Source organism: Paramormyrops kingsleyae, chromosome 13 (genome assembly GCF_048594095.1).
Source record: "Paramormyrops kingsleyae isolate MSU_618 chromosome 13, PKINGS_0.4, whole genome shotgun sequence".
In the NCBI taxonomy this organism is placed as follows: domain Eukaryota; kingdom Metazoa; phylum Chordata; class Actinopteri; order Osteoglossiformes; family Mormyridae; genus Paramormyrops; species Paramormyrops kingsleyae.
In genome coordinates, this window is record NC_132809.1 from 17,912,614 (window position 1) to 17,939,565 (window position 26,952).

Consider the following 26,952-nt stretch of genomic DNA (forward strand, 5'->3'; position numbering starts at 1 on the left):
AATGCTCACCTCCGGGGAGCGGGAGTAAGTGACCTTTGCAGCCTTTATGCGGGAGGATATATGGGGGAGATTCCTGGAGCTTAACATGAGGGCCAAGTGCCTGGAACATGGGAGACCAGCGGTGATGGTACCACTTGGATCTCTGAGACCTCGGCCCTCATGCAGAGGGACATGTCTAGTGGGTTTCTGGGTAACTTAGGACCGGAGGTCTTTGCTAAGTAGGAGGACATTTGAAGGAAGTGCTAGGCTATAGGGCGACCATTGGATGCAATTCATTTCTGTCAGTATGATGGTGGTTCAGCATGGCTTCTCCTCCCCGGCCCAGGGTGACCCCCAACTTGGAGACCTCCAGCACCGGTGCCTCCTCGGTGAGTGCTGGCCAGGGCAGGCCCTCACTGCGCAGGATCAAAGGCAGGATTCACCGGAGCAAGAGCCTGGATAGCATGGACCTGCTGGACTGCAATGTGAGTCACTCTGTGTGTGTAGGTATGTGTGTGAGTGTCTTGTAAGAGTGCCTGCGCCTGCCACTGAAAGAACGACAGGCCCTCCCCCCCCCCCCCCCACCCACTTATCCTCTGCTTGTCTTGGACACCTGTCCCTCATCCACGAGCCCCCAGGTGATGCGGAGCTGGTCTGTGTGTGGGGGGGGGTCACTGTCAGCAGGAGTCAGCTGCTTCGCTGTGGTTTACCGGATCCTTCAGCGGCTGGCATGCAGTCACGTGTCCGCCCTCCCACCAAACCTGGCGTGTTTAACGCTCAGCTGAGCTTCACATCGATCCTGTTGACAAAGCGACTCGGCCCATTGGCCGGCCAGTTTGCCGAAGGTAGCGAGACTGATTGATGCTTGATTCGGCATCCCCATCGCCGTTGAACAGTTCGCAGACCCCCATCCCTTGTCGATATTGGCCTGCCTCTGGACTCGCAATGAGGTCTGATCCCCGCTGAGCCAAATCAATGTGAAGACCCAAGCCGATTCAGTTTGCTGGCTAATTGGATTAGCTTTGAACCTAAATTTTCCGATTGCATGGAGACCATCTACAGCCCATTTATAAATGACGCATTCTCCGGGGGCTTGCTGATGGCGGAGGTGTCTCGCAGGTGAACACAGCGGTCTGCCGCTTTAAGTGGTGCTGTGTTATGTCTTTGGGTGACGTCCTGGGTTGTATGCAAGAGCTGTGTCATTCCCTCATACTTCGGTCCTATTTCATCTTGGCAAGTAAAGACTTACTCTGTGTCTGTGTGTGTTGTGTGTGTGTCTGTGTCTGTGTGTGTATGTGTGTGTGTCTTTGTGTGTGTGTGTCTGTGTCTGTGTGTATATGTGTGTATATGTGTGTATATGTGTCTGAGTCTGTGTGTGTGTGTGTGTGTGTGTGTGTGTGTATGCATGCAAGTTCAGTTGTCTGCATCCGCTGGCTAAAGCAGGCTTTTTATTTAACCCCTTTCAAGGATAGAACAGCGAGTGATACTAGGGTTCTGTTTATGGGAGGATGAATGAACCCAAATTGAATATAAGAACATAAGAAATGTACAAACGAGAGGGGGCCATTCGGCCCATCAAGCAATATTGGGTTCCTTGGTTCCTACGCTGCTATCCTTAGAACCCAAACTGAAGATTGACAGTTTTTTGGGTTAAGAGTTAAGAGTTTTACTAAATTTAGACTGTATGCAGTTCAGATACTGTCACGTGTGAGACTCGCGACCAGATGGCAAGCGGATTGACAGAGACATAGAGATGGGGCTGAACTGTCATTTGGGGACAGGCCTGAGGAAGGCTTTAAAAAGTGGGGGAGGGGGGGGTGAATGAGAAGGAAAAGAGAGAGGAGGCCACTCGGGGGGGAGAAGCCCATGGTCGCTGATAGGAGATGCAAATGAGGGACTGTGTCAGTCTGTGCTGCAGTGATGAGCTCAGTGGCGCTACCTAGTTATGGTAACCTTGGCTCCTCCCATTCCATGGTGTTTCCGCCCCCCCCCCCCCCTCCCACACAGTTACTGGGAACGTCAAACAAATAAATGAGAAGCAGCAGATTGTGCCTGAGCTGAAATCAGGTTGTTCGCATAAGATGAGACATTTGTAGTATTTATAATGCTTTGAACTGCTGATTCATTTAGCAGGGAATCCCGGGACCTGAGATCCTCACCGAGTGGGTAAGGAAACACGGCACAGGCCCTTAGATGTGCTTGTTTGGACACTCGGTTAAATCGAGCATATCTGAATGGCTTCCTTAACCACAGGGGATGTCCCGCGATGGGGGTGGTATGTTAGAACACTGTACCCTAGCTGCTGACATCCACTCAAGTGGCCGGGGAGGTGGGGGGGGGGGGGGGTCGCTCAATTATGCATGCAGGCAATCTCAGTACAAAGATATTATTTTCTCCGGTTATTGTTTCTGGGGTGGGGGGGGCACTTCTCTCCCTCCCCCCTTAAAGAGGTTCAGCAGCGATGGAGGCTGGACCAGCTGGAGAAACAGCCAGAGGCTGGGTGTAGGCACAGCAGGTTGTGGGTGTTGGAGTGAGGAGAAGCCCCCCTGCTATTTCTGCTCTTATTTAACGTACATATATATTTATGCAGACGCAGGTTTTCCTGCGGTATAATATTGGGCGTAAGGCACAGACAGAGAGGCAGAGGGACAGGCGCCCCTTAAGACCCCCGCTCTGGCCCTCGGTCAGTCACATGCACGGAGCCCCCCCCCCCACATGTATTCACACGTTAAATCAAGCACGGCGCTCTCGCCCGCGGGAGCCGGGAGCAGTGTCGTCGCCGGCAGCCTCATGCGGCACATTTCCTGCCTCCTCAGCCGTTCTCCTAAGTGCTGAGGAAAACGCTCCACTGCAGGAGCGGGTGCAGGGTGAGCTGGGGAAGGAGGAATGTCAGCGTGCGGGTAGGGGGCGCTGTGCGGCGCTTATCGGTCACGTGATGCGGGAGGAGGCCCCTCACGCTGGCACCTCGCATCTTGGCTGATGGACTGGATGCTATTGATCTGAGCTCCTCTCTGACGCAGGAGAGTGGCGTGGACAGCGGGAGGTGCGGCTCGGTCCGCCTCCACCATGAGCGTGAAAACCTCCCCCCCAGTGTGGTGCCCACCCCCCCCAGCATATCGCCAGAGTAAGCATTTTCCCAGTGCTTAGTATTCTGTTAAGGAGGCGGGGCTAGTGGAGAGGAGCGAGACTGCAGCTGATTAAAAAGCCGTAAAGGGTGATGTGATCCATTCCCTGCACCCTCAGCGGGGGTGGGGGGGGGGGCAGTGGGGCATATGTGCACCGGGCAGTGGCCGAAGGAGCGACAGCCCCCGTATGTGTGCATGCTGTGTGTGCCGGAGCCTGACGGCGCCATGAGTGGCTGCAGCCCCGTTCCTTACGTATGGTTTGTGTCCATGTTGGTGTCCTGATAGCAGATCTTAAGGCCTCAGCAGGAGTGTGACAGTCCCGGAATCAGTGGCAGTGAATTCTGGACGCCAGTGCTCTGACTGTGTCCTTCTGTGTAAATGGCTTCCCTTGCTGCTGTATAAAGAGGGAGCTTTCAGTGAGAAGAGCCTTCTGAGCTCTCATTAGCCTGGCTGCCCCCATGCGATGGGAACGCGAGCCCATCGATCCCGCGCGTGGTTTGCCCGTGTTTGTGTGCACCGCAGTGTCTCATTGTGGTGCCGGGGGGTTCTGATCCAGGTATCGATCTGTCATGGTGCTCCCTGTACAGGTCAGCATTTCCCTGAGCAGAGGTGGGGGGGGGTTGGCGTTTGCCTGAAGAATGGCTGATCTGGGGTCAGGCCATCGATCAGCAGCAGCGCTCTGCACAACCCACACTGGGGGTGCTTTGTTCTGCAGCTGATACGAGGTTCGTCTCACCTCTTGCAGTCTGTATGTTTCTGAATTTTCTGGCATTTTATGCTGGGTCGGGACTGATGCCTGCCTTGGAGTTTTCTGCAATAGTTGAGCCCAAATCATTTTGTACAGTTAAGCAATTCAGAAGCAAGAGAGATGTTAGAGAAGATCTGTGCGGAAGTGTCATTTATTTTTCTAATATGCCTCCAAATTGGCACAAAACCCAAATTTCTTCCCCTGGGTTTCAGGGGTGAAGCTTCTGTTATTTTTTTTTCTTTCTTTCTTTAACACCTTTCAGTAATCGAATGAAGAAAAATTATTCACTTTTTATAATATTTAAGGCTTTATCTTCTTCTAAACAGGACGGGCCCTTGAGATGTCCAGAATAAATAGATTCGGAAAAAACCCCGGGAAGGGAAGGATTTATGATTTTCCCACCAGTTTCCATGGCAACAATGGGGGTTTTTTGTCTCTGCGGGCATGTGACGGGGTAGGATGGGGTCTGTGTGTGTGTGTCTTTGCCGCTGTGTGTAGAGCGCTGTATCGCGGCCATGCGAGCCGGGCTGCCTGGAGGTCACAGGAAGCCACCCGGACCGACACCCCCAGCGCAGTCCTGCGTCCCACAGCCTGGTGACAGCAAAGCAGGAGCATCGGCAGCAAAGTTACTTCCTGTCTTTATCCACTGGAAACTGCTGTCTCTGCGTGGAAGTCAGAGTCCTGAAATACAGAACGGGGAGTTGCGTAGCTGGGAGAGCGCGAGATAGAGCTCTTTTCCTTTAGTGGGTCAGAACCGCATGGTCCCTGGGCTCATGTGGAGGCTGGCGTCTGAGCTCTGCTGTAATGGACGGTGAGAATGATGTGTGCCTGCAGTCCTGTAGAGGGCAGAGTTTTATAATGCAAAGGCAGCGTGGCTCGGGCACCGGCTGTCAGCGAATACGCTATCATTCACGCAGGGAAAGCGCAGTTACCTTATCGCGTCTCTTATCGCAGTATGGATGATTTCTGGTCAAATCTCGCCGTGTCACAAACGCGGCCAGTTAAATCTGGCCCTGACTTGTGTCCCGATTGCTGCCACCCCTGAGTCCAAGGCCTCCTGCTCTCCTGCCAGGCCCACCGACGCCCCCTGCAGGCCTCTGCCCTAACCGACCAGGACAGGGCAGCTTCCTGGCGATTTCATTTCCTGCGAGCGCCGTTTCTCCCCGTGGCCCCGGGGGTCGTATCGCTCGCAGATGGAGATGAACATGAGCGATGGAACGAATCCGTCGGTGGGGGCTGGTACTGGAGCGGGAGCCTGTGCACTGCAGAGGGGGTGCGATTTGAGTAGCACAAGGTACACTGACTAAGGCAGATGACCCAATTAGGAGGGGGCACGTAAGCACACTCGCTACTCCCCACGCCCCCCATGGGGGCCCCCGTATGGTGATTAATGAGGTTTGCTAGCAGTTATACTACCTGCCTTTAATGAATCTTCGCCGTCTTCATCTTATTTCACCATCTCCATTATTTCCTCTCTGGAACTGATGAATTATAGACACCATGATAGAAAGTGTCATACACTGTAGTGTGTGGCGAAGATTTAGGCACTTTAATTCTTAAAATGAATAAACAAATAAAGCGCCCATGAATCGCTTTTGCTGGTTATCAGTAAATAACAGAGCTGCAGTGTTTAGTATCACTGCGCACCGCTCCGGACAGGCAGTAGGAAGGATGCTTTTAGCGTTTACAGTTTCCTTCTGACAGTTTTATTGACCTTCATGCTACCTTTTAATTTCTCTCGTAAATAAATAATGCAACCTCTCATTGAGGTTTAGCGGATCTTGATTGCCCACTGGAGTCTTATTTCCCACCGTACCCAGGGAGTCTTGAATGGAGTCCTCTACCTCCCGGTGTTCCTGAGGGGGCTTTAGTAATGCCATTGACTGATGGATTGAACCTCCCTGACAGCTGCCCCCCCACCTCTGCCTGTGGGCAAGATGGCTGCTGCCTGATAGGAGACTTTGGTCGGTTATTTGCTGGTGCCCCCCAGCTGCTTTATGCGGTGTGACATGGCTGAATACTGCCGGCGCTGTGGCAGTGTACTGCAGTCAATCTCAATGTACTTCCTATGGCAGTGCACTGCAGTCCTTCTCATTGTACTTCCCATGGCAGTGCACTGCAATCCTTCTCAGTGTACTTCTGTGGCAGTGTGATGCAGTCATCTCACTGTACTTCCTGTGGCAGTGCACTGCAATCCTTCTCACTGTACTTCTTGGTTCGGCTGTCACCACATGGCCGTCTGCCACGTTTTCCGCCACCTGCAGGATCTCTTTTCCCAAAGTCCTGAAGCTTTTCCAGCTGCTCCCTGCAAACTAAGGCCATGCAAACATGGCCTTAGTTGCTTGAACTGAACTGGTCTGTGTTCAGCCAGTGGAGTCTGTCTGGGCCTGAGGATGCTGAGCAGGGGGAAATGACGCAGGATTGAGTGACATTGACACGCTGAGCCAAACTCCACGTGATTGTGCCTAATGGCCCTTCCCGAGTCTTATCTACCGTTAATGCATTAGAGAATTAATTAGCGTCCTTTGTAGTTTGTGATCGCTCGCATATACACTTAGTGGCTTGTGGGTTTCATGCTTTATTAAAACTGTGTCCCATAAAAGTAAACAAAATGCCTTGATAAACTGCCTGTTGTTTAGCCAGCCAGCCAATGACAGGGGCTGTGCTGATCTGGCTCCGCCCATTGGCCAACATTCTCTATTTGCATCTTCCAGCCTGATTCTGGATTCAAGTGAGTTTATTGTTATATAGCACCTTTCCCTTATTATTATATAGTGCCTTTCCCCTATCATTATATAGCACCTTTCCCTTATTATTATATAGTGCCTTTCCCTTATTATTATATAGTGCCTTTCCCTTATTATTATATAGTGCCTTTCCCTTATTATTATATAGTGCCTTTCCCTTATTATTGTGTAGTGCCTTTCCCTTATTATTATATAGTGCCTTTCCCTTATTATTATATAGTGCCTTTCCCTTATTATTATATAGTGCCTTTCCCTTATCATTATATAGTGCCTTTCCCTTATTATTATGTAGTGCCTTTCCCTTATTATTATATAGTGCCTTTCCCTTATTATTATATAGTGCCTTTCCCTTATTATTATGTAGTGCCTTTCCCTTATTATTATATTGTGCCTTTCCCTTATTATTATATAGTGCCTTTCCCTTATTATTATATAGTGCCTTTCCCTTATTATTATATAGTGCCTTTCCCTTATTATTATATAGTGCCTTTCCCTTATTATTATGTAGTGCCTTTCCCTTATTATTATATAGTGCCTTTCCCTTATTATTATATAGTGCCTTTCCCTTATTATTATGTAGTGCCTTTCCCTTATTATTATATAGTGCCTTTCCCTTATTATTATATAGTGCCTTTCCCTTATTATTATGTAGTGCCTTTCCCTTATTATTATATTGTGCCTTTCCCTTATTATTATATAGTGCCTTTCCCTTATTATTATATAGTGCCTTTCCCTTATTATTATATAGTGCCTTTCCCTTATTATTATATAGTGCCTTTCCCTTATTATTATGTAGTGCCTTTCCCTTATTATTATATAGTGCCTTTCCCTTATTATTATATAGTGCCTTTCCCTTATTATTATGTAGTGCCTTTCCCTTATTATTATATTGTGCCTTTCCCTTATTATTATATAGTGCCTTTCCCTTATTATTATGTAGTGGCTTTCCCTTATTATTATATAGTGCCTCTCTTCAAAGAGCCAAACAGAGAATTACATAAGGGGGACAATCATTGGAATCAATAATAAAATCCAGAAGAAGACACAGGAGAGGAAAAAAATCCTCTGATGGTCAAAGGTCAGGTGGCTGCCCTGACTGGTGTGTGATGCTGTCTTCTGTCACCCGTCCTCCGGCGTCTCACTCTCGCTCAGTGGGTCACCTCTCCCCTTTTATCCTCCTGCAGTCCAGTCCTCAGACCTTTATGATCAGTAGCTCTGCTTGTGATCACCTCTGTCTGTGGGGGTGCAGGACACTGAGGTGAAGCGTGTGGGTCAGCTCACATACTGTGCAGAGACATGTGCCCCTGCTTTGTCCTCCGCTCCCCACGTTGGCCTCCCCCTGGCCAATTCTGACTAATCGCTGCTTGGATCTGTCAGGGTGGAGGCGATAGATTTCCTGCCGGATCCTTGCAACGCCGCAGCGTGGTGTGGAACTGGCTCCTACTGCCTTTCTTTAGACTACTGCAGGGTTTGATGGATTTTCATTATTTTTTTTGCGTGTGTGCAAACAACGGCTGGTAATTCAACCTGGTAGGAGTCTGCCGGACTCATCTGCAGAAGCGCCGGGGCGTTGTGGCAATGTGTGCTGTGGATGGCAATGTGTGCTGTGGATGGCAGTGTGTGCTGTGGATGGCAGTGTGTGCTGTGGATGGCAATGTGTGCTGTGGATGGCAGTGTGTGCTGTGGATGGCAATGTGTGCTGTGGATGGCAATGTGTGCTGTGGATGGCAGTGTGTGCTGTGGATGGCAATGTGTGCTGTGGATGGCAGTGTGTGCTGTGGATGGCAGTGTGTGCTGTGGATGGCAGTGTGTGCTGTGGATGGCAATGTGTGCTGTGGATGGCAATGTGTGCTGTGGATGGCAGTGTGTGCTGTGGATGGCAGTGTGTGCTGTGGATGGCAATGTGTGCTGTGGATGGCAATGTGTGCTGTGGATGGCAGTGTGTGCTGTGGATGGCAATGTGTGCTGTGGATGGCAGTGTGTGCTGTGGATGGCAATGTGTGCTGTGGATGGCAGTGTGTGCTGTGGATGGCAGTGTGTGCTGTGGATGGCAATGTGTGCTGTGGATGGCAGTGTGTGCTGTGGATGGCAGTGTGTGCTGTGGATGGCAGTGTGTGCTGTGGATGGCAGTGTGTGCTGTGGATGGCAGTGTGTGACCCTGGCGATGCAGGCAGCAGTAATGCTTGAGCCTGGTGATGTGTGGCTGTGGTGATATGGGCCCCAGTGATGCAGGTCCCGACGACCTTTGCCCCCGCTGATATGGGCCCGGGTGACCTTTGGCCCCAGTGATACATGGCCTTGGCGCTGCAGGCCCCGGTGACCTTTGACCCCGGTGATACGTGGCCAGGATGCTTGTGGAGCTCTTAGGGCCGTGGAGGACGGCCAGTGTCAGATCTTATGGCCTGGATGTCCAAGTTCGGATCAGAACAGTCCAGCTAACTGAGACACTTCATTAATCAGCCCCAGCTGAGCATGGCTGACAAGGAAGCCACACTTTCATTGATCATGAATCTGCATATTTCATGCCCTGAAGATTTTACATTCTGGGGACCCTGACTAGGATAAGCTTTTAGAAGATGGATGGATGGATGGATGGATGGATGGAGCATTTTATATGGGCAGCCTTTAATACTTTTAAACACTTTGCTTCATTCTGTTCTTTTGATAGATAGTCATTACTGTTTAATGTACTGAGTGTGGCATCTTGTGTTTGCAATGATTTCATTTTGTTTCATTTTTGGTGCGACTTCATTCCCTACACACTCTCCCGTGGGCTTAGGTTAGCAGAAAGGTCATTCTCACAAACCAGCTGTGAAGCATGTCGCTGATGATTTGGCTTACTTTGGTATAGAACCTTCTAAATTACAGAGCTTTTGAAATTATAGCAGAGAAAATTTCTGTCACTGAAACATTTGAGAGGGCTGAAAATGTTTCAATTAATTTTAACATATTACCTACAGAAAATCTCACTAACTTGACGCAGCAAATTACCAAAGCACAGGACCATTTTGAGAATATTCATCTTGTCACGTTTCATTAGGAATAGTTAAACTTAACAGCACAAATGATTCTTACATTCTCCTTACAGGTACAGTTGCTTCCTACCTCCTATAACAGAAAAACATTTTACATTACAGAAATAAATTACAACATACATATTCTTTGTCTAGTTTATGAAAACATTCTCTCATTCTACATTTCAGATCAATTTAATGTATTACGCTGTGATTTTTTTATTCTTCCAGAAGATTTTGTCCTCTGAACAGCAAACATCGACATAATTAGTACGAATAGCAAATGGCTGTGTTCCATACATCACAAAAAAGAGAAACTTACGCTTGTGAAAAAACACCGGATTTATTTACGGAAATTTAGTGTAGAAGCCCAAGGTGGCCCACAAGGTTGGCCCAGGTGTCAGAGCAGCCGTTCCGTTGGTGTTCTCGCATCTCAGGGCTCGTGGCTGGAGCGAGTGGCATGAATGAATGACGGCATGACAGCGAGGAGCCACCCCGCTAGTGCCCCCGCAGTGTGCTGATGTGACCTTTAGAGGGAGCAAGAACCGCAGATCTGGCATAGTGTTGTGACAATGCAGGAAGGACTGACCTGAGGGGGGGGGGCATTCTGCCTTCTGTGTGGCCCTTAATACGGTATTAATGCTTTCATGATTTCAGGATGCTCATTTGTTTGATTGCTGTTTTCTTTTCGTTGATACCCAGCTTAAGATTTTTGCTGTACACTTAAAATTCTCCTGACATGTGAAAAACAATCATTATCTGACAAGTTTGTTCGTGTCTGTCAAGCACGTCACGTTCAAAATGCCAGTTCTGGTGTGTCAGATACAGAACTGTGGAGCCAAGGTGTGATTACAGCTCTCAGTGTAAATTATATTTCCAGCACCAGTTTATTTCACGATGTCAAATTGCAGCCTGTTTCTAGTAATGAGTGGTTTTCCTTTAGCTTGTATTGAAATAAAAGTTCTGCTTGAGTGTGAAATGTGAAAAAACTGGAAGGAATCTGAATAGGGATGTGTTTAACGTGTTGTTCATCTTCCCTGGCACTGCAGTGACTTCCCTATTAAGTGTCTTCTGAAGCAATGTAAACATTCCTATCTGGTCCATGGGAAGCAGTTCAGGTTTTACATGCTGAACATCAGATGAGTAACTTTCCTTGTAGTTTTTCCACATGCAAGGACAGTATTACTAAAAACATTTTGTGTAATGAGTTCCAGCGTCTGTATGAGCCTCGGTCTGTGTGTCTGCATGAGTCTCTGTCTGTGGCTGTATGAGCCTCGGTCTGTGTGTCTGTATGAGCCTTGGTCTTTGTGCCTGTATGAGCCTCGGTCTGTATGTCCGTATGAGCCTCGGTCTGTATGTCCGTATGAGCCTCGGTCTGTATGTCCGTATGAGCCTTGGTCTTTGTGCCTGTATGAGCCTCGGGCTATGTGTCTGTATGAGCCTCGGTCTGTGTGTCCGTATGAGCCTCGGTCTGTGTGTCCGTATGAGCCTCGGTCTGTGTGTCCGTATGAGCCTCGGTCTGTGTGTCCGTATGAGCCTCGGTCTGTGTGTCCGTATGAGCCTCGGTCTGTGTGTCCGTATGAGCCTCGGTCTGTGTGTCCGTATGAGCCTCGGTCTGTGTGTCCGTATGAGCCTCGGTCTGTGTGTCCGTATGAGCCTCGGACTGTGTGTCCGTATGAGCCTCGGTCTGTGTGCCCGTATGAGCCTCGGTCTGTGTGTCCGTATGAGCCTCGGGCTGTGTGTCCGTATGAGCCTCGGTCTGTGTGTCCGTATGAGCCTCGGTCTGTGTGTCCGTATGAGCCTCGGTCTGTGTGTCCGTATGAGCCTCGGTCTGTGTGTCCGTATGAGCCTCGGTCTGTGTGTCCGTATGAGCCTCGGTCTGTGTGTCCGTATGAGCCTCGGTCTGTGTGTCCGTATGAGCCTCGGTCTGTGTGTCCGTATGAGCCTCGGTCTGTGTGTCCGTATGAGCCTCGGTCTGTGTGTCTGTATGAGCCTCGGGCTGTGTGTCCGTATGAGCCTCGGTCTGTGTGTCCGTATGAGCCTCGGTCTGTGTGTCTGTATGAGCCTCGGTCTGTGTGTCTGTATGAGCCTCGGTCTGTGTGTCCGTATGAGCCTCGGGCTGTGTGTCCGTATGAGCCTCGGTCTGTGTGCCCGTATGAGCCTCGGTCTGTGTGTCCGTATGAGCCTCGGTCTGTGTGTCTGTATGAACCTTGGGCTGTGTGTCTGTATGAGCCTCGGTCTGTGTGTCTGCCTGCTTCTGCACAAACAATCCATTGGTTCATCAGTCCCATCAGATGCCACTGCACCATTCTCTCTGCATCACCTCTGTGTAATTTGGCTTAAAGGGGCTTTTTGGGGAGGGTCTTTTTATGCTGAGGTCATCAGCTTCTCCCCCCGAACGGGGAGCTGCCAGACTGGCCTGCAGCAGTAACCCTCTCTCTGCGAGCGTCAGGATTGCTAAAGCAGCAATACCTTATCGCTGGGGATTAGGGGCCCCGCACAAGGCATTATCATCAAGGGCTGGCTGCCGGCATGTAGCAGAACGGCCACTGACGAGCTCTCATACTGGGAGCACAGGGGTGGGGGGAGGGCCCACATGGGCAGGAGCTGTTTGGGACGACAGTGTTCAAAGCCAGGAGGGCCACCGCCATGGGCACTGGGCGCTGGGGGCCATCAACCAGGGCAGGTACAGGGGGCTACAGGCCAGGGGTCACCAGAATCTGTTAAGTGTGGATGTATGTGTGTGTGTGTGTGTGTGAGTGTGGGTCAGATATGCATTACACCAAATGTCCCCACAATGTGATAAAAACTTATTTTGACATTTTTCGGTCTGCACAAGGGGAAATGAATTTTATAAAAATCTGTGACTTCAGTCGAGAAACTAAAGATGCCAGAAGTCTTTTTTTGGTTTGGTTTGGTTTGGTTACTTATGGTTAAGGTTAGGGCTGGGTAGGGGTTAAGGGTGTTATGTTGTGATTAGGGTGTTCCCATGGAAATGAACGGACAGTTACAATATAGATATGAGTACAGGTCTGTGTATGCGTGTGTGATTATGTGTGTGTCTGTGTGTCTGTGCGTGTGATTCTGTTTGTGTCTGTGTGTGATTGTGCGTGTGTCTGTGTGTCTGTGCGTGTGATTCTGTGTCCGTGTGATTGTGTGTGTGTCTGTGTGTGATTGTGTGTGTGTGCGTGTGTGTGTGTGTGTGATCAGGCCTGGGATCCCTGTGACCCTGATTCCCCCAATGACCTCTCCAGTCCACATCACACCAACAGCCTTGTCTGACATATGGCCGTCGCTGTCATTTGCCACGACCCACATTACTTCCCCCATGTTTGTCTCAGCAAATTGCATTTTGTGCACATCTGTTCCTTAATTGGATGCTAATCCTGTTTGGTTTATGGACTCATGTTGGTTTCCTGCTCAGTGCCATTAGGACAGCGAGCGCCTCAGCAGGAGACTCGCCCTCTTTGCACTCTCGCAGCTTTTAGGGGCCACCTCTTTGTTCCGGAAAGCACCGGGACTCTTTTGCTAATACTTATTTAATTACCAGTTTAGCCTCTTCATTATGCTGCAGTGCTCTGCGTCAGCCGTCAACACGGGACAAACCAATGCGCTTGGGGGATTGGGAGAGTCAGACAGACAGAAATATTAGATAAATGCCCCCCAGCCCATGAGGGCTTTCTTGGTTCCTGATAGAGCTGACCGTGGCATCTCCCCTCTCGCTGCTTGGGGGTTATGATGCCTGCCCCCCAGCCGGGAGCATTCTGTTTGAGTAGTGTCTGCGGCGTGCACCCCTCGGCTCGCAGGCTTGGGCTCTGCGGAAGAAGCACACCAGCCGCACTCTAACCTGCTGACTGGACGCTTCCCCCCTGCACACGCCGCCCCCTGGTGGGAGGGTGGAGGTGTGTGGCAAAGGGGCCCAGCGGGTCCACCAGCTCAACGCGACCTCTGTCTTCTGATGTGGCCATGTGGCTAAACTAAATAATGCAGCTTTACGCTTTCCTGTCAGCCATTTCCTCTGTCCTCCGTCCGTTGTCCTGCACAGGTCGGAGTTCACGGACGTGGTGAGCGACGCTGCATGTATCGGGCAGAAGGGTCGCAGGCGTCAGCCTGGCCTCTATCCCTGCGCTCGACTTCCCGCCTCGGCTCATCAGTCATCGCATTTTTTTTTGCAGTTTCCCATTGGAAGATCACACCTCATACGTGGAACGTCCTGCTGTGTTGTGCAGAAATCACACACCTATGGGAGATGACCACATGCTTCACGGATCACGTGTCCTTGCACGCGCCACCTCTTCACGCGTGTGCGGAACCTTAACACACGTTTGCCCTTGCTGCTGCGGAGACCTTGGGGGGGGGGGGGGGGGGCGGGGGGGGCATCCTGCAGAGGAAGCAGAGCTGCCAAGGGGGGGGGGCATGCGTGTGCTAGCTGTGCAGCGTCACAGGGGGGAGCCAGAGAGCTCATTACCGGGACAGGAGCAGTGACATTGCCAGGCGACTGTTAGCATGATGATTCGCAACCTGCACTTACGGAGGGTTTCTGGATCAAACCCCGGCGGGGCGAGGGAAGGTGCAGAGGTGCTGCTGAACCCTCAAAATGAGCGCAGGTTCTTAACCTAAATGTTTTAAGTCGTACCCTAAATATCCCTAAACCGGGTGGAAGGGAAAGCAGCTGCTGGCAGACGAATGAATTCGTGATTCATAAGTGCAGTAATGGTGAGTAATGTGTTCCCTGCACCTGCCGCATGCGACTCTCCCCAGGCCGCACCTGCGGGTGAGGTAGTGTGTCCTGCACGCTCACTGTGATCTGTGCCACAAGCCAGAGGTGTGCAAGCAGGACGCGTGGGAGCAAGGGATACAGGCACTGCTTCGCTGTGGCCCCCCGTCACTCTCCAGAGCCCCCGCCCACCAGGGCCTGCTCAGGGGCTGCAGGAATGTGGCATCCGCGAAGGCTAGCCACATCCCAGAGCGCAGCTCGTCACATCTACACTAACAAGATATTAATGCAGCACGTCAGCCTCAGAGGTAGCAAATCGCGTTAAAACAGCGATTCTGGTTCATATTAGTTTTAGTTTACAAAAGCATATCAAATTACGTGCACGTTTGTTTTTAATACTCAAAAAAATCAATACTATTCCTAAATGATCCGAATGAAAGGGCTACCGCCTCTCATGATAAAATAATAATCGTTCCGGAGATGAAGTGTCCTGTACAGAGTGTGTCTGAGGAGGCTGTGTGGCAGCAGAGGGAGAAGGCAGCCATCTTGTTGTTTGACAGCTAGTGCAGGTGGGAGCGAGAGAGAAATGGCAGGTGCTCCAGCACACCGTCGCGTCGTTATCACCCGCAGACGCAAAGCAAGGATCGCTCCGAGCGGGTGTGCGAGCCGCCGCGAAGGAAACAAGGTTTTTCAGCGTGTTTCACTCAGCCGGGAGGTGGGCAGATGTACATGGGGGGGGGGGAGGGAGGAGCGGGGGTGGGAATGGAGACGCTTTCATGATGTTCCTGTAGGAACCAGTGCAGAAGTTGCTCTGGGCTGCACAGTAACCCGACAGAGCAGGGGGTTGGCGAGGCTGTGAGAATGCGGGCGGGCTGAATGATTATGACCGTCACCTGACTTCGCCCCTCCCCCGGGATGGCCACACCCCCTAATAAACATCTGGTAATTAGGGGGAAGTTTGTCAAATGATTTGGCAAGGAAACTGTTAAAGGAAAACAGGGTTACTTTAAGTGACACTTAGGGATTTGGAGGAAGTCAGTGCTGGTGGCTTGTCTGGTTCAGGCCTGTCCTCGTCCTTGTTCTGCCCACAGCCTGCCCGTAGGACCCCTCCTGCCCGTCCCTCACCATTTCAGCCCTGCGAACGGGTGCTGTAAAAAGCCTGTAAATGACTGGGGAGTGCTTGCTGCTTCTCTCGGCCTGCTTTCTGCGCCCGCCGATGATCTCATGCCTCTAATGTGATTGGGGGGGGGGGGGGGGTGCCTCCGGAGGCCTGTATTGTGTGTGCGTGTGTGGGTTTGCTGGGGGGGGGCTGTGGAGCCTCACAGCGGTGGCTGCCGTCCAGGTGGGGCTCAGTGTTGAGGACAGTGTGTGTGGCTGTGGGTGACTGTATAGACTCTCCTGTTTGTTTTGTTATTTTTGTGCTGTTATGCCAACAGAAGGAGCAAAACAGGGACCTCGGTATGATGCCCTGTCTTTGTCGGCAGTATCTGCCCTTCTCATGACCAACAGCGGCCATCAGTCAGATGGATGTGTCTTTATTCATATTTATTTTTTAAACAGTAATTACACCTTTTTACACCTTCTGGTGTGTACACCATCAGTGCTTAGCAAATACATCTATTTAAAAAGGTGACACAGTAATTTAAATTTAAAAAGAATGTTGGTCTTTTGAAGTTTAAGTTGTAGTTTCTTACTCAAAAAACCTTCTTCAGCGTGACAATAAAGCCACATTGCGATGGTGAAGTGAAAGTAAAGGTGCATTTCCATCAGATAATTTAGTTAAATGATCTCCAATGTTTTTTTAGATAACAGGTTTTCTGCTGCATTATTTTATGGGCTTTAGCAGAATCCTGGCAGCATTCAGACCATGTATTATGAAGGCTGTGTTGGTCAGCTGAAGGGCTGTGACTTCATTACGTAAAAAGGCAATGCTGTCGTCCAGAGAGAAGCAGCCAGCTCACCGCGTGGAGTGATGACCTGTTATTTACAGAGAGGTATTTACTGCTGTGGTGGCTTAGCGTTACGCGCCTCTGTAGGTGCAGGACTGATACTGGTTTTAGCAACTGGCTGGTCACACGTAAAATTGGCTGTTTACCCCTTTCCAGTTTATGTCAAATAATTGTTTAAAAATGTTTTGCTAGCACACAGATAGGATGAAGGTGGAAGGTTGTTGTTTGAGAGAAAGACAGACTCAAATCTAAACTCTTACAGATATAAATATACATAGGTGTATTTATACACAAAGGTATAGATTAAGATATAAATTCACATAGGTGGTGGAGGCAGATGTTACCATCTTGACAGTGACTGAAATGAGCCGTGTACAGAACCAGACACCCATCTCTGAATTCCTTATTGTATTTCACTTAATCGTTAGTGTGTTTCAATGCGTTTGGTTTTAAATTCTTAATCTGTTTTCCCTGTTGCTGTCAGTGTGAGGCGCTATGTGGAATCTTATGAATTTAATAAGGCTGTTTTGTTCAAACACTCATACACGGCACTGTTCAGTCCTCTGACGTTAAGGCTTGCGGTCCCTGCTGGCTGTCCAAATACCCCAGTTTCTGGATGACCGTTCCAGAAAAATCGAGCACCTGACTCCTGCGTCCAACGTGATCTGCTCCTTATCAAGAATAGAAACAAGCGGCATGTTAAGGACAAGAACTTCTACAGGAACACAAGGCCAGCAGTGGAGCATAAACATTGAGATTGAACCCAGAAGAAGAGGGGCACAGTGCCACGTCATTCACAGGAAGGGCACAGTGCCATGCTATTCACTCGCCCCAACAAAACGTGAATATCAAAAACATGCCTCCTTACTTTTTTAATTTTTCTGGGCACTAATTTTCTCCAGATTTTTTTTTTTTTTTTTAGTTTTGAGGGTTTTTTTGGAAGAGAATATACTAGTGAGTCAGTTGGAGTTTCTTGTAAAGCAAACTTGTCTACTAGTGAAAGGTGTAGTCTCCAGAACTAAACCATGTTAATATTACTGTTTAATATTTATCCAGCTAAAGATTAAGCGACTAAGGCTTAAAAATCACCACGAAAGCCAGCTCCACTACAAATTGGGGGCTGTGTGTTTTTTAAACCCTCAAGCAAAGTACTTAAAATTATACCCAAAAATACTGAAGCAATCCAGTAGTATTATGTCATTTTGATTAAAACATTAGCTAAGATACATCATATGTAAATACATGTTTCATACTATCTGCTATATTGTAGTCTCATTCTGAGAATCATTTAACAGTAATTATATTTAAATCTAAAGTCAAACACAGGTGAATGTCATTAAAAGGTCTATATTGATAAATTGACTGATAAATGTGGGTGTGGATGTGGAGTGGAGGACAGAGGAAGGTAGGGTGCCCAGTGTAATCTACCAGAAAATGATTGCGCCCAGATTACGTCGGCTAACTTGGGCGAGAAGATAACGCTCCTCTGGAAGGTGTGAGAATGGTGCCCCCCCCCCGTGTCGTGCCGGAAGAGGGCAGAGATAATGAGTCCTCAGCTGTTATTGCAGTGAGTGGAGGGCGAAGGAATCCATGTTTGCATCCGGATTCTCCCCGAGGAGTTCCAAGGGCTCACCGTGGTGAAGCAATTAGCCGTTCAGAGAAAACGATCCCCTCCTCATATTCTCATCTTCGCCGCACTCCACGCGAACCCTGAAATGTCGTCTCCCTCCTCTGTTCCCTTTTCTAACGTGCCGCAGACACCGGTAGCAGTAGGATGAGCCTTTTTTCGACTGAACTGCAGGAAAATGGCCTGTCGTTATCCTCCCAGCCTGAGCTGACAGTTCATTGTCCATCCTCATCCTCCGCCTGTTCCTAGGTGGCGGCAAATGGACACTGTCGTTATGAACATGTGATATGTAGCCTGGCCGCGGATGAAGCTAGTAGCTGATGTAGCGCTTCCCAAAGCGACGTAGACCCTCATGCAGATGTCGGACTCCTGCCTTTCAGAAGATGTCAGATATTTCGAATGAAGAATGTGCCCCAGTTGAAAACCTCATCCTTCCGTCTCAGGCGAGTAATAAGGGAAGGGGCTGTGGTCTTGATGAAGCATGTTCGGCTCTGCTGACTTCAGTGCTAAGTCGCTACCCTTTGGCGGCAGGAAGAAGAACGACTTTGCGAATGTGTCTTGGTCTTAGCAGTCGTGCCAAACAATGGAACACTGAAGTAACAGAGCTTCGACCTTGACGGCAACATACAAAATAAACACCTGATGAAATTAGGGTTGGTAATTAGTATTTTTGCATGTGCCTGTGTAAAATATGCATCATTTTTCATTTTTCTCGCCACTGGAACAGTTGACAAGAATAATATTTTTTCTGGCTTTGAGAGAACAGATTGATCTTTAGGTCCTTAAAATTTAAACTATAAATTATGCTGAAGAGAAACTTGAGAGGAATTGTCTGGGCCTGAAACATGGCCGACTGATGATGTTATCATGTTTCTGTTGGGAGTCCTGCTGGCTGAAAGGCCTTCTGTGGGAGGTCAGACGCCTATCCCCTGTCTGTTTCCGAGCTGCAGGCCGCTTGCCATCTCCCCGGCTGCATGCATTATGTACCCTTGCAATGCTGTGACATCTGAATGTCTCCATCTGCATTTTAAACCCCGAACCGTAAACAAACACGGACAGCGAAAGGTGAAACTCGCTACTTTCCCTACCTGGGATAGAAATGAATAAATAGACACTGAGAAGATAAAGCATCCTTCTCTTAATAGACAGCGTAAATGCAGCTCCGTGACAGGCGTTTTATTTAGAATCTTCTTAAAGCATCCCGAACAGGGTGTCCCCACTCTGTGCATCCTTGGAAGAGCTCCAGATTCACCAGGATGCTGCGCTGGAAAATGAAGATATGGATGGAAGGAGACCCCTTTACATGCTACTCGTCAGATTTCTATAGGTTTTTAATTAGACAAAGGTAAGAATTTTAAGATGATTTTGAAACATTGTAGCATTTTTCTGACGCAAATGCTTGCTGCTGTTACCCTTAATTTGTCGCCATTCATTTACTTTATATGTAGTATTCTGATGCTTCTGCCTTTTAAATAATATTCCTATTCCTCTGTCATTTTGACCTTATTCATTTCCCTCCGTCACATTGCTACCCCGTATATTATTTGGAAGACGGGGTTCCGGTGACCCGCTCGCGCATCATTCCATCATAGACCAGCAGTCCGACGGGTTTTGGCTGAGGAAGCTATCCCAAAGATCCCGATAACCTTCCTTTCATTCCGATCGCCACAGCGAGCATGCACTGCAGGAAATCAGACCCTCGGCATCCCGATGTCGCTCTCCCCTTACCCACTGGAAGGGAGGGAAAAAAATCATTGACGCTGTGGCCCCGCGGCGGGGTAATAACCATGCAATTAGAAACCGCGGATGTGAGTGACGATCTGAAGAAGGCTTTCGACCCAGATGCCCTCTAAACACGTAATACTTATTAAAGAACGGTATGGAGACGGCCAAGCAGAGAAGGCGCTCGCAGGATTGTCCGTATTGTCCTGACTTTCCATCACCGCTCCCCTCGGCCCGGAATGGACTCTCCCGGTCACATGTCGCGGCGGTGGCGTGGAGGGAGGAGGAGGAGGAGGAGGGGGGAACGCATCGAGCCCGTGCTGCAGATTCGCTGCTGCCGACGCGTTTCGTGGCGTCCGAATGAGCCAGGGAAATAAGGAAGCGAATAAGGCGACCTAGCACATCAGAGCGGCACATCCAGACATTCCTCCGGGGAATACAGTCCGCCATCCCAGCGGTGCGGGGGAGGGGATGAAAGTTGCGGGGCGGACGTCCATCTCAATCGCTGGCGGAGCTCGGAGGCGGTCGGGGCTGGACGCATGCGGATGTCATCCCGGTGACATGCTGCTCGGTGCCTTGTGGCGATAAACCCCGCGTCAGCTGAGCGACACACGGCGGGAGCGACTCCCGACTCGGCTCCGGCGATCGTTCTTTAGCTAAACTTGCTGAGCTGGAAGGAAGGGGAGAAAATGTCTGCCAGGGCGGCTTCGAAGAAGGTATTGTATAACTTGAAACTAAGTATTCAAACAAAAAGTCGTTTTTTAAATTCCCAGCGGCGCCCCGATGGCAGTGCATGGGTTTGTCTCACGATCGGGTGAGGAGGAGGGGGGTGAGGAAGCGTGGACGTCGATCTCATGCTGCATGGCTGTACTGCTCCGGTGTGGCACGGCGGTCGGCAGGGGGGCTGCCCGATCGTCGGGCATCGTCGGCTAACACGCCAGCCTGCTTAGCTAGCCACGATTACATTGCATGGCGAAGGGGCCAGAAAATGCACCGTTTCCAAACGAGCTGATATATCCCGCTTTGCGGACAGTCTTCGTGTCGTTACGCTCACTGCTGTAGGGATCGGATCAGGCTGGCGGTACGGCGCTATAATTATGCACCGTTAGATGGTAAAAAAAAAAAAAATCTTTTCCACTCGGCGAGCCAGATCTTCTGCATCAGGACTTGTTGATCAATATTTCTAAAATACTACATATAGTCGAGCGTTTGGAAAGCCCAACTTTTATTTTTTTCCGAGTTTGTAAGAAGTACGTCCTGAAGTAACGTGAAGAAGACAGAAGGATTACTTCTGCTGGTAGTAACAGACTATGCATATATTCATATGTTTCAGATTAAATGTAAGGAGCCCTTATGTAAGCACTGAGTAAATGCTGTCAGAAAGGCTGTTCCTGGGAAATTAAAACAGCTATACGTCAAAAAACACATTCTTGTCTTAAAAATAAAGTCTTTCCCGCAATGTAAAGTCATCAGACGCTGCACATGTGCGTTGGAGCTCTGTCATGTGCAAAGTGGACCTGAGGAGCTGGCAAGTAGGTCAGCAATTTACTCTCGGCATCACTGGAAATATTCTGCCATGAAGTACAACTCAGCAGCAAGTTTGTGGTGCTTCTGAGCTGCTATGTGTGCTGTCTGTCATTTGGGCCCCTGACAGGTGAAGACGGCTTGGGGTTTACCTGACAGGCGAGTCCACTGGGAGCTCTGCACTTTGTGTATTGTCTTACAAATCAAGGTCATGTGAGACGTGTTTCGTGGCCTTGTTTATACCACTGGGATTATTTACACTCCCGGATTTTGAGCTGTTTGATGCGTCTGAGGGTGTGACATGATGTGGATGCTGGAAAGTTGACATTCTGGTTGGGTGAGTCTCTGCCTGGCTCCCCTACCAGCTTGCTGGTGTAATAGGTGCTCAGACCCTAAGGCGGCCTTTTTCATGCTGATTATTACGGGTAACTGTTAAGTAATTTCATGTTTTCACTGTATTTAAAAAGTTTATTACTGACAGTATGTTAAGTGTGATCAGAATAGACAGCCCTTCAGAATCTAGGATAAGCACAATGGTGTAAATGTTTCATAACTGTAGATTTCTCTTAATGATAAGCTTAATTAAATCCAGCACTTAGCCAGATTTTTCACTGTAGTACTTTATATCCATCAGTTTGTAAGTACAATTATTGCAGGGTTTAGAGATATTTGTGTCTCTGAAGACAGAACAGTTGCTTAAATAATTTGGTCAATGTTGAGATGAAATGCTGTATGTGATTGTTCTCTTCATCCCTGATTTTGGCCTCTCTCTGCTGAAGTCCCTGCTCTTCATCTTAATCTATAGTTTTACCTTAACACAAGTGCCACAGAATTTACTTACTGTAATACAGATCCCTCCTTCTGTTGCATTGGGAATTATTATATGCTGCAGTGTTACATGGGAGATGGGTGAGCTGTTTGAATAAAGAAGTTTTAGGGATGCAGCCTGAGCCAGAAATCGTTGTTGTTTTTCCAGTGTCCAGACCATCACCTGCCTGCTCATAACTGAAGAATGGTGTGGCACTCATTGCTGAATATGAGTGTTGTGTCGATGGTGGTTCTGGAGGAGGAAACTTTTAAAGTTTAAGCAGGTTTTTGAGGCACAGGTACACGATAAGGTTGCACTGCATCCGACAGGAGAGCTGACTATGTCGCATTGCATTTAAATCCTTTCCATTTTTTGACAACCTTATACTCGAAATATCTTGAAAGTCGTGCTGTGAGTACAGTAGTAAGTGCATAGATCATCAAATTCGATTAACAGAAGTAAGTTATTAAATTATCAAGCACAGCATGCTTAGCATATAGTGTATGCCTGTGTACTTTATGCATAGTGTCCATCCACTTTGCCGCCATCTTGTTGAGATGGTTTGTGGCCCCTGATGCCTATCCCAGGCTGCACTGGGTAGGTCAACACCAGGGGAGACCATCACAGGGCACATACAGCAGGCAATTTAGAGAGACTGACCACTGCATGGATGTGCACTGCTGGAGGAAACCATAGGCCTAATAGCTGCATAATCCAGTGTGACGCAGATTCACATGCAAACTCCACACACCAAGCAGAAGCCGGCTTTGCACTCCGAACTGCGTGAGGCAGCCGAGAGGCAGCAGTGCGACCCACTGAGCCACTGTGCTGCCCTTGTATGTTGTGTGTTTATGGCAGAAGAAAACACTGCATGTGCGATGATAGTGGGGAAGATGAGCTGATGCAGGAGTGCGGGAAGGTGGGTTTTGTGTCTTTTCTCGATAAGCTACATGGTGTATTGGGTGCGAAGCTCATCTCGGCACAGATCCAGCTCCTACGTAGAGGGCAGAGTCGGAGCACGGAGTATCAAGGGCTAAAGGCACCTTGTTTGGCCAGAGGGCATGATGAGGTTTTATAAATAAGAGAGTATTGTTCCCCCCCCCCCAGCCTAGCATGGTAAGGTCTCCAAAATGCGGCCCCTGAGGACCGAGCAGGAGGGGTGCAGAGTGAGTCTGGCAGGGTGGAAGGAGGAAAACCAGCGTCGCGCTCATCTCCTGTGCTGCTGGGATCTCCCTCAACGTGCTGGTTTGAATGAAGCTTGTTGGTGTGTAGAAGACACTTCTGTCCGGCCCTCCGTCATCCATTTAATGCAGGCTGAAACAAAGAATACAATATATGCTTCAGATACCATGGTAATTTCCCAGGCTTTCTCTGCTTAATGCAGAGGTATGAGGGGAAAAATATATATATAGATTTATTTTTTCCAGTGCTACAGCTGATCTCAAATTTCAGGTTACTTTAGTACAGAGGGGGAGGGCGTTTCGTTGTCTGTTTTTCTGCAAGTGGGTAATCTACTGGGGTCAGATCATCCCTCAATTATAATACAGCTCTATGGTCCTGTCAATTTGTTTCCCAGTCTCATTTCATTAGTGAGGTCAATGGTCTCCATTGTGCTGTCCTCACACACGGCAGCTGGAGGTGGTCTGATACGTGGCTGCCGTTTCCCATGGCATGTGAATGGCAGCGTGCGGCAGAGGGACACGCACCCTAGCAGATAACCCTCTCTGTTTTCACACTCGGTCACTCTTTCTGGCAATTCCTCTTGTAATTCCTCCTTCCTCTGTCAGGCTGGATTTTTGTGGCTCACATTGCTGCAGGGAGGTCACCTTCCTCTCTCCCATCTTTACATTTTTCCTCTCCAGCCCTGAATCCTTTCCTGACCACAGCTGCTCTTTCCTCTTTGGAATAACTGTACTCAGGCCTTCTGAGCTCACTCAGGTGCCCCAGTATATAAAGCATTCAGTCATCTCCCAGCCGGGGTTGAGGAGACTGCCTGCTACCCATAATCCCTTTAATTACCTTTTTATCCATAATTCCTTTATGTCATTGCATCCATCCACATTCCACTTTTTCTGGTTAAGACAGTGGGGGGCTGGAGCCTATCACCACCCGCATAGGGCACAAAGCCTGGGTACTGCATCACCAGGCTCTAACATGCTCTGGGGGGAGGACACCCCCACCCCAGGCATTGGCAGACCATGGAAACTCCACACAGAGGGTGGAGGTGGGATTCGAACCCCCAACCTTGGAGGCTTGAGTCACTATGCTACCTCCTCGTTACTGTAGTGGATCGATTAAAGTGTGGGTGTGCTTGATCTATTTGTGAAGACGTTGCTGGGTTGGGCATATATTGACTTCTTTGCTTGTCGTTTAGTTTATTGTTTTAAGAGGCTCTATCCACTGTCAGCGATTTGCCCTGAAGCTCTGGGTCTCAGTCTGCTGCTGTTCGCCTTGATTTGGAAGCTGACACAATCTTCTATCTCTGCAAGCTCACACAAGCCGGCAAGCTTAAAGTTGGTATCTCCAGTAAGGATTTCACTGTCCATTATATCAATAATCGAATAATCTACCAATTAATCTGATGAGTCATTGAGTAATCGTTAATATATAATATAGAAACCAGCCAACCATTGCAGGCTGCACACATACAGTCAGTTGAAGCACTCCAAATGCACTTAAGTTGCATGGAAGGAAATGGAATGGAAGGAAACTGGAGGCTCCACTGAAAGAAGCATGCAGTGGACATGCAAACTCCACTCACACGAAGTGGTGGTGTGCGGTGAAAGTGCTACCCACTCTGTCCGGTAGGTGTGCAAGATGTGCAAGCATAATATCGACATGGCATTTACAGTATATTACATGCGATTGACACATCACAAGGACCTCAATAGTCTGCTTGGTTCAAACCATTAATACAAAATTTTTACTCAATCAGTCCCTGGAAACAAAACTTTGCAAATTTAATGATGATTCCTTTTCAACATTGTGTAGAATATGTTAAAAATAAAGTCAGTCTAAAGATCACCACCACTGCTTTTGCACGAGCTCTATATGCACTTTGTAACACAAACAGTCAACCTAGTTCTTGCTGTTGGACTCACTCATAGAATGTGTAGTGCGTTTGTGAGAAATTAAACAAAAATGAAGAGACACTCATGAAAAGACATTCATTTTTCATTGTATGAAAATATTTTGTATTCAAAAGGATATTGAGTAAAGCAAGTGATTTGTTGGCACTGCTTCGTGTCTGTTAGCACAACTCATGGCAACAGCACCTACTGACAGACTGTTGGTAGATACGTTCTGTTTGGCTGTATAGTTAGGCAGTTATTTATGAACACAATATGTTTATGGTTATTATGTGTTATCTAAGACGACGTGGCTAAGCGATGGTGCTAACCTTCATTTTAGCAGCGATTATTTTGACAAACAAGAATTGTAGAAACTAAGTTAAGCAAAATGATTTAAGTGAAAGTGATGACAAAGACAAGCTAGGCTACTCCAAGAGACGAAATTACACATATCTGTGGCTAATTTTGCTTATTGGGTAAATCTGTCAAACCTGAATGTATAATATTAAGACGCATTTGCATTGCAGTCGTGATGCGGTGATACTGATATTCTGCTTTGCAATACTGACAAACACTTGCATTTTCATTCACGTAATGTGAAGTGCTTCCACACAACTGAGGTTTTCACCCTTTATTCGGACCCTCATCTGTTGCACATCGTCTTCCTTCCTCCACATTGCCGAGGAATTGAGATGGAAATTTTTAATCGATGATTTTAAATAAGCGATTTTAATCAAATAATTGTGACAACTCTAATCTCCAGCTTGACTGTGACTGACTCACGTGTGCTGCCTGCTGTTACATGTGTGTGATAGTCACCCCTGCGGGGATTGGCGATTTGTGGCCTCTGGTCATCTGGGCAGACATGGGTCAGCCCAGAAATTCCTGATGCATTCCGTCTGTTCCTCAGTCTAAACAAATAGTTATAAATTGCTGTGTTTCGTTTGAGCCCCTGCTAACTAGCCAGTTCTAGCTGTCGCTACAGTCTGGTACCTTTTCGGGTTCATTTTGTCCACCCTGGCTTTCTCGCATTTATAAACGGCTCCTTTATTTTTTGTGTTTATTTTTATGCTGCGTAGATGCTCTCCCTTCCAAGCCCCGTGAAGCAACAAGCCCATCCTCAGTAAATCTCTCGCTCCCGATACCCAGGTCGCGTACTTCTGCTAGCCATCCTGGCTGGAGTGACTCCTAATAAGGTTAAGCATGACAGTAGACTCTGAAGGAGCGTGCGTTATTCTTGGTGACACTGTGGTGGAGTGGCTGGCAATATGGCGGTTGCCTATTCTTAGCTCATGAAGGCAGTTACTGCATCACCCTTAAAGTAGCTACTTAATCTGAATTAGACCAGTAAAATTTCCACCTGTATTAAGGGGTAAAAATTGTAAGGCACTTGGGATGATGCCATCATCTCGGCAGCTAAATATTAAGAAGGTGCTTCTCTGTCTGGTTCAATCATAGTTTCTCCTTCAGTGGGTAGAGATGCTTCCTTGACTTTTATGCTTGGTCTCACATTCCTGGTAGGGGTTCGACAGCTAATTTGTTTGTGGTTGTAGCACATTTTAGCTCTTTTAGTAATGGAGTAATTGGGATAAAAATAATTCCTAGGCTGCTTCATCAAAGCCGTGTGAGCAGTTGACGTCCGCTCCTCTCTGAGGGATGGGGACATGCCAGGTCGTGTCTAGATAGATTAATGGAATTTCGCTGTCGCTTGTTGTCCAAAGCTGGTTCCCACCAGCCCCCTACCCCTTGAAGCTGCGGTCTGTAGAGGAAAGTTAAAGGAGGTTCAAGGGAAGGACACCAAGCGGGCTGGAGGAAGGGAACATCTCCCTGCACGTGTCAGGTGACGTGGTCCCCAGGGAAGTGCGCTGTGTCCTTTAAGGGCTGATACTTTGAATGATATGCTGGTTAGAGATCTAATGAG

General features: G+C 48.5%; 1 protein-coding gene across 8 annotated transcripts in view; it reads left to right on the forward strand.

Moving 5' to 3' along the window:
• LOC111846729 (tight junction protein 1-like) overlaps nt 1-26,952 on the forward strand; it is a 74,172-nt gene that overhangs the window by 6,011 nt on the left and 41,209 nt on the right. For 7 of the 8 annotated variants that reach the window (XM_023817223.2, XM_072698321.1, XM_072698325.1 and 4 more), the window contains exon 2: nt 326-464. In XM_023817223.2, coding sequence (XP_023672991.1) covers nt 326-464 — 139 coding nt within the window. Of the gene's footprint in view, nt 1-325; nt 465-19,911; nt 20,345-26,952 lie in introns of those variants that run through there. The other variant, XM_072698324.1, reaches the window with a different exon arrangement.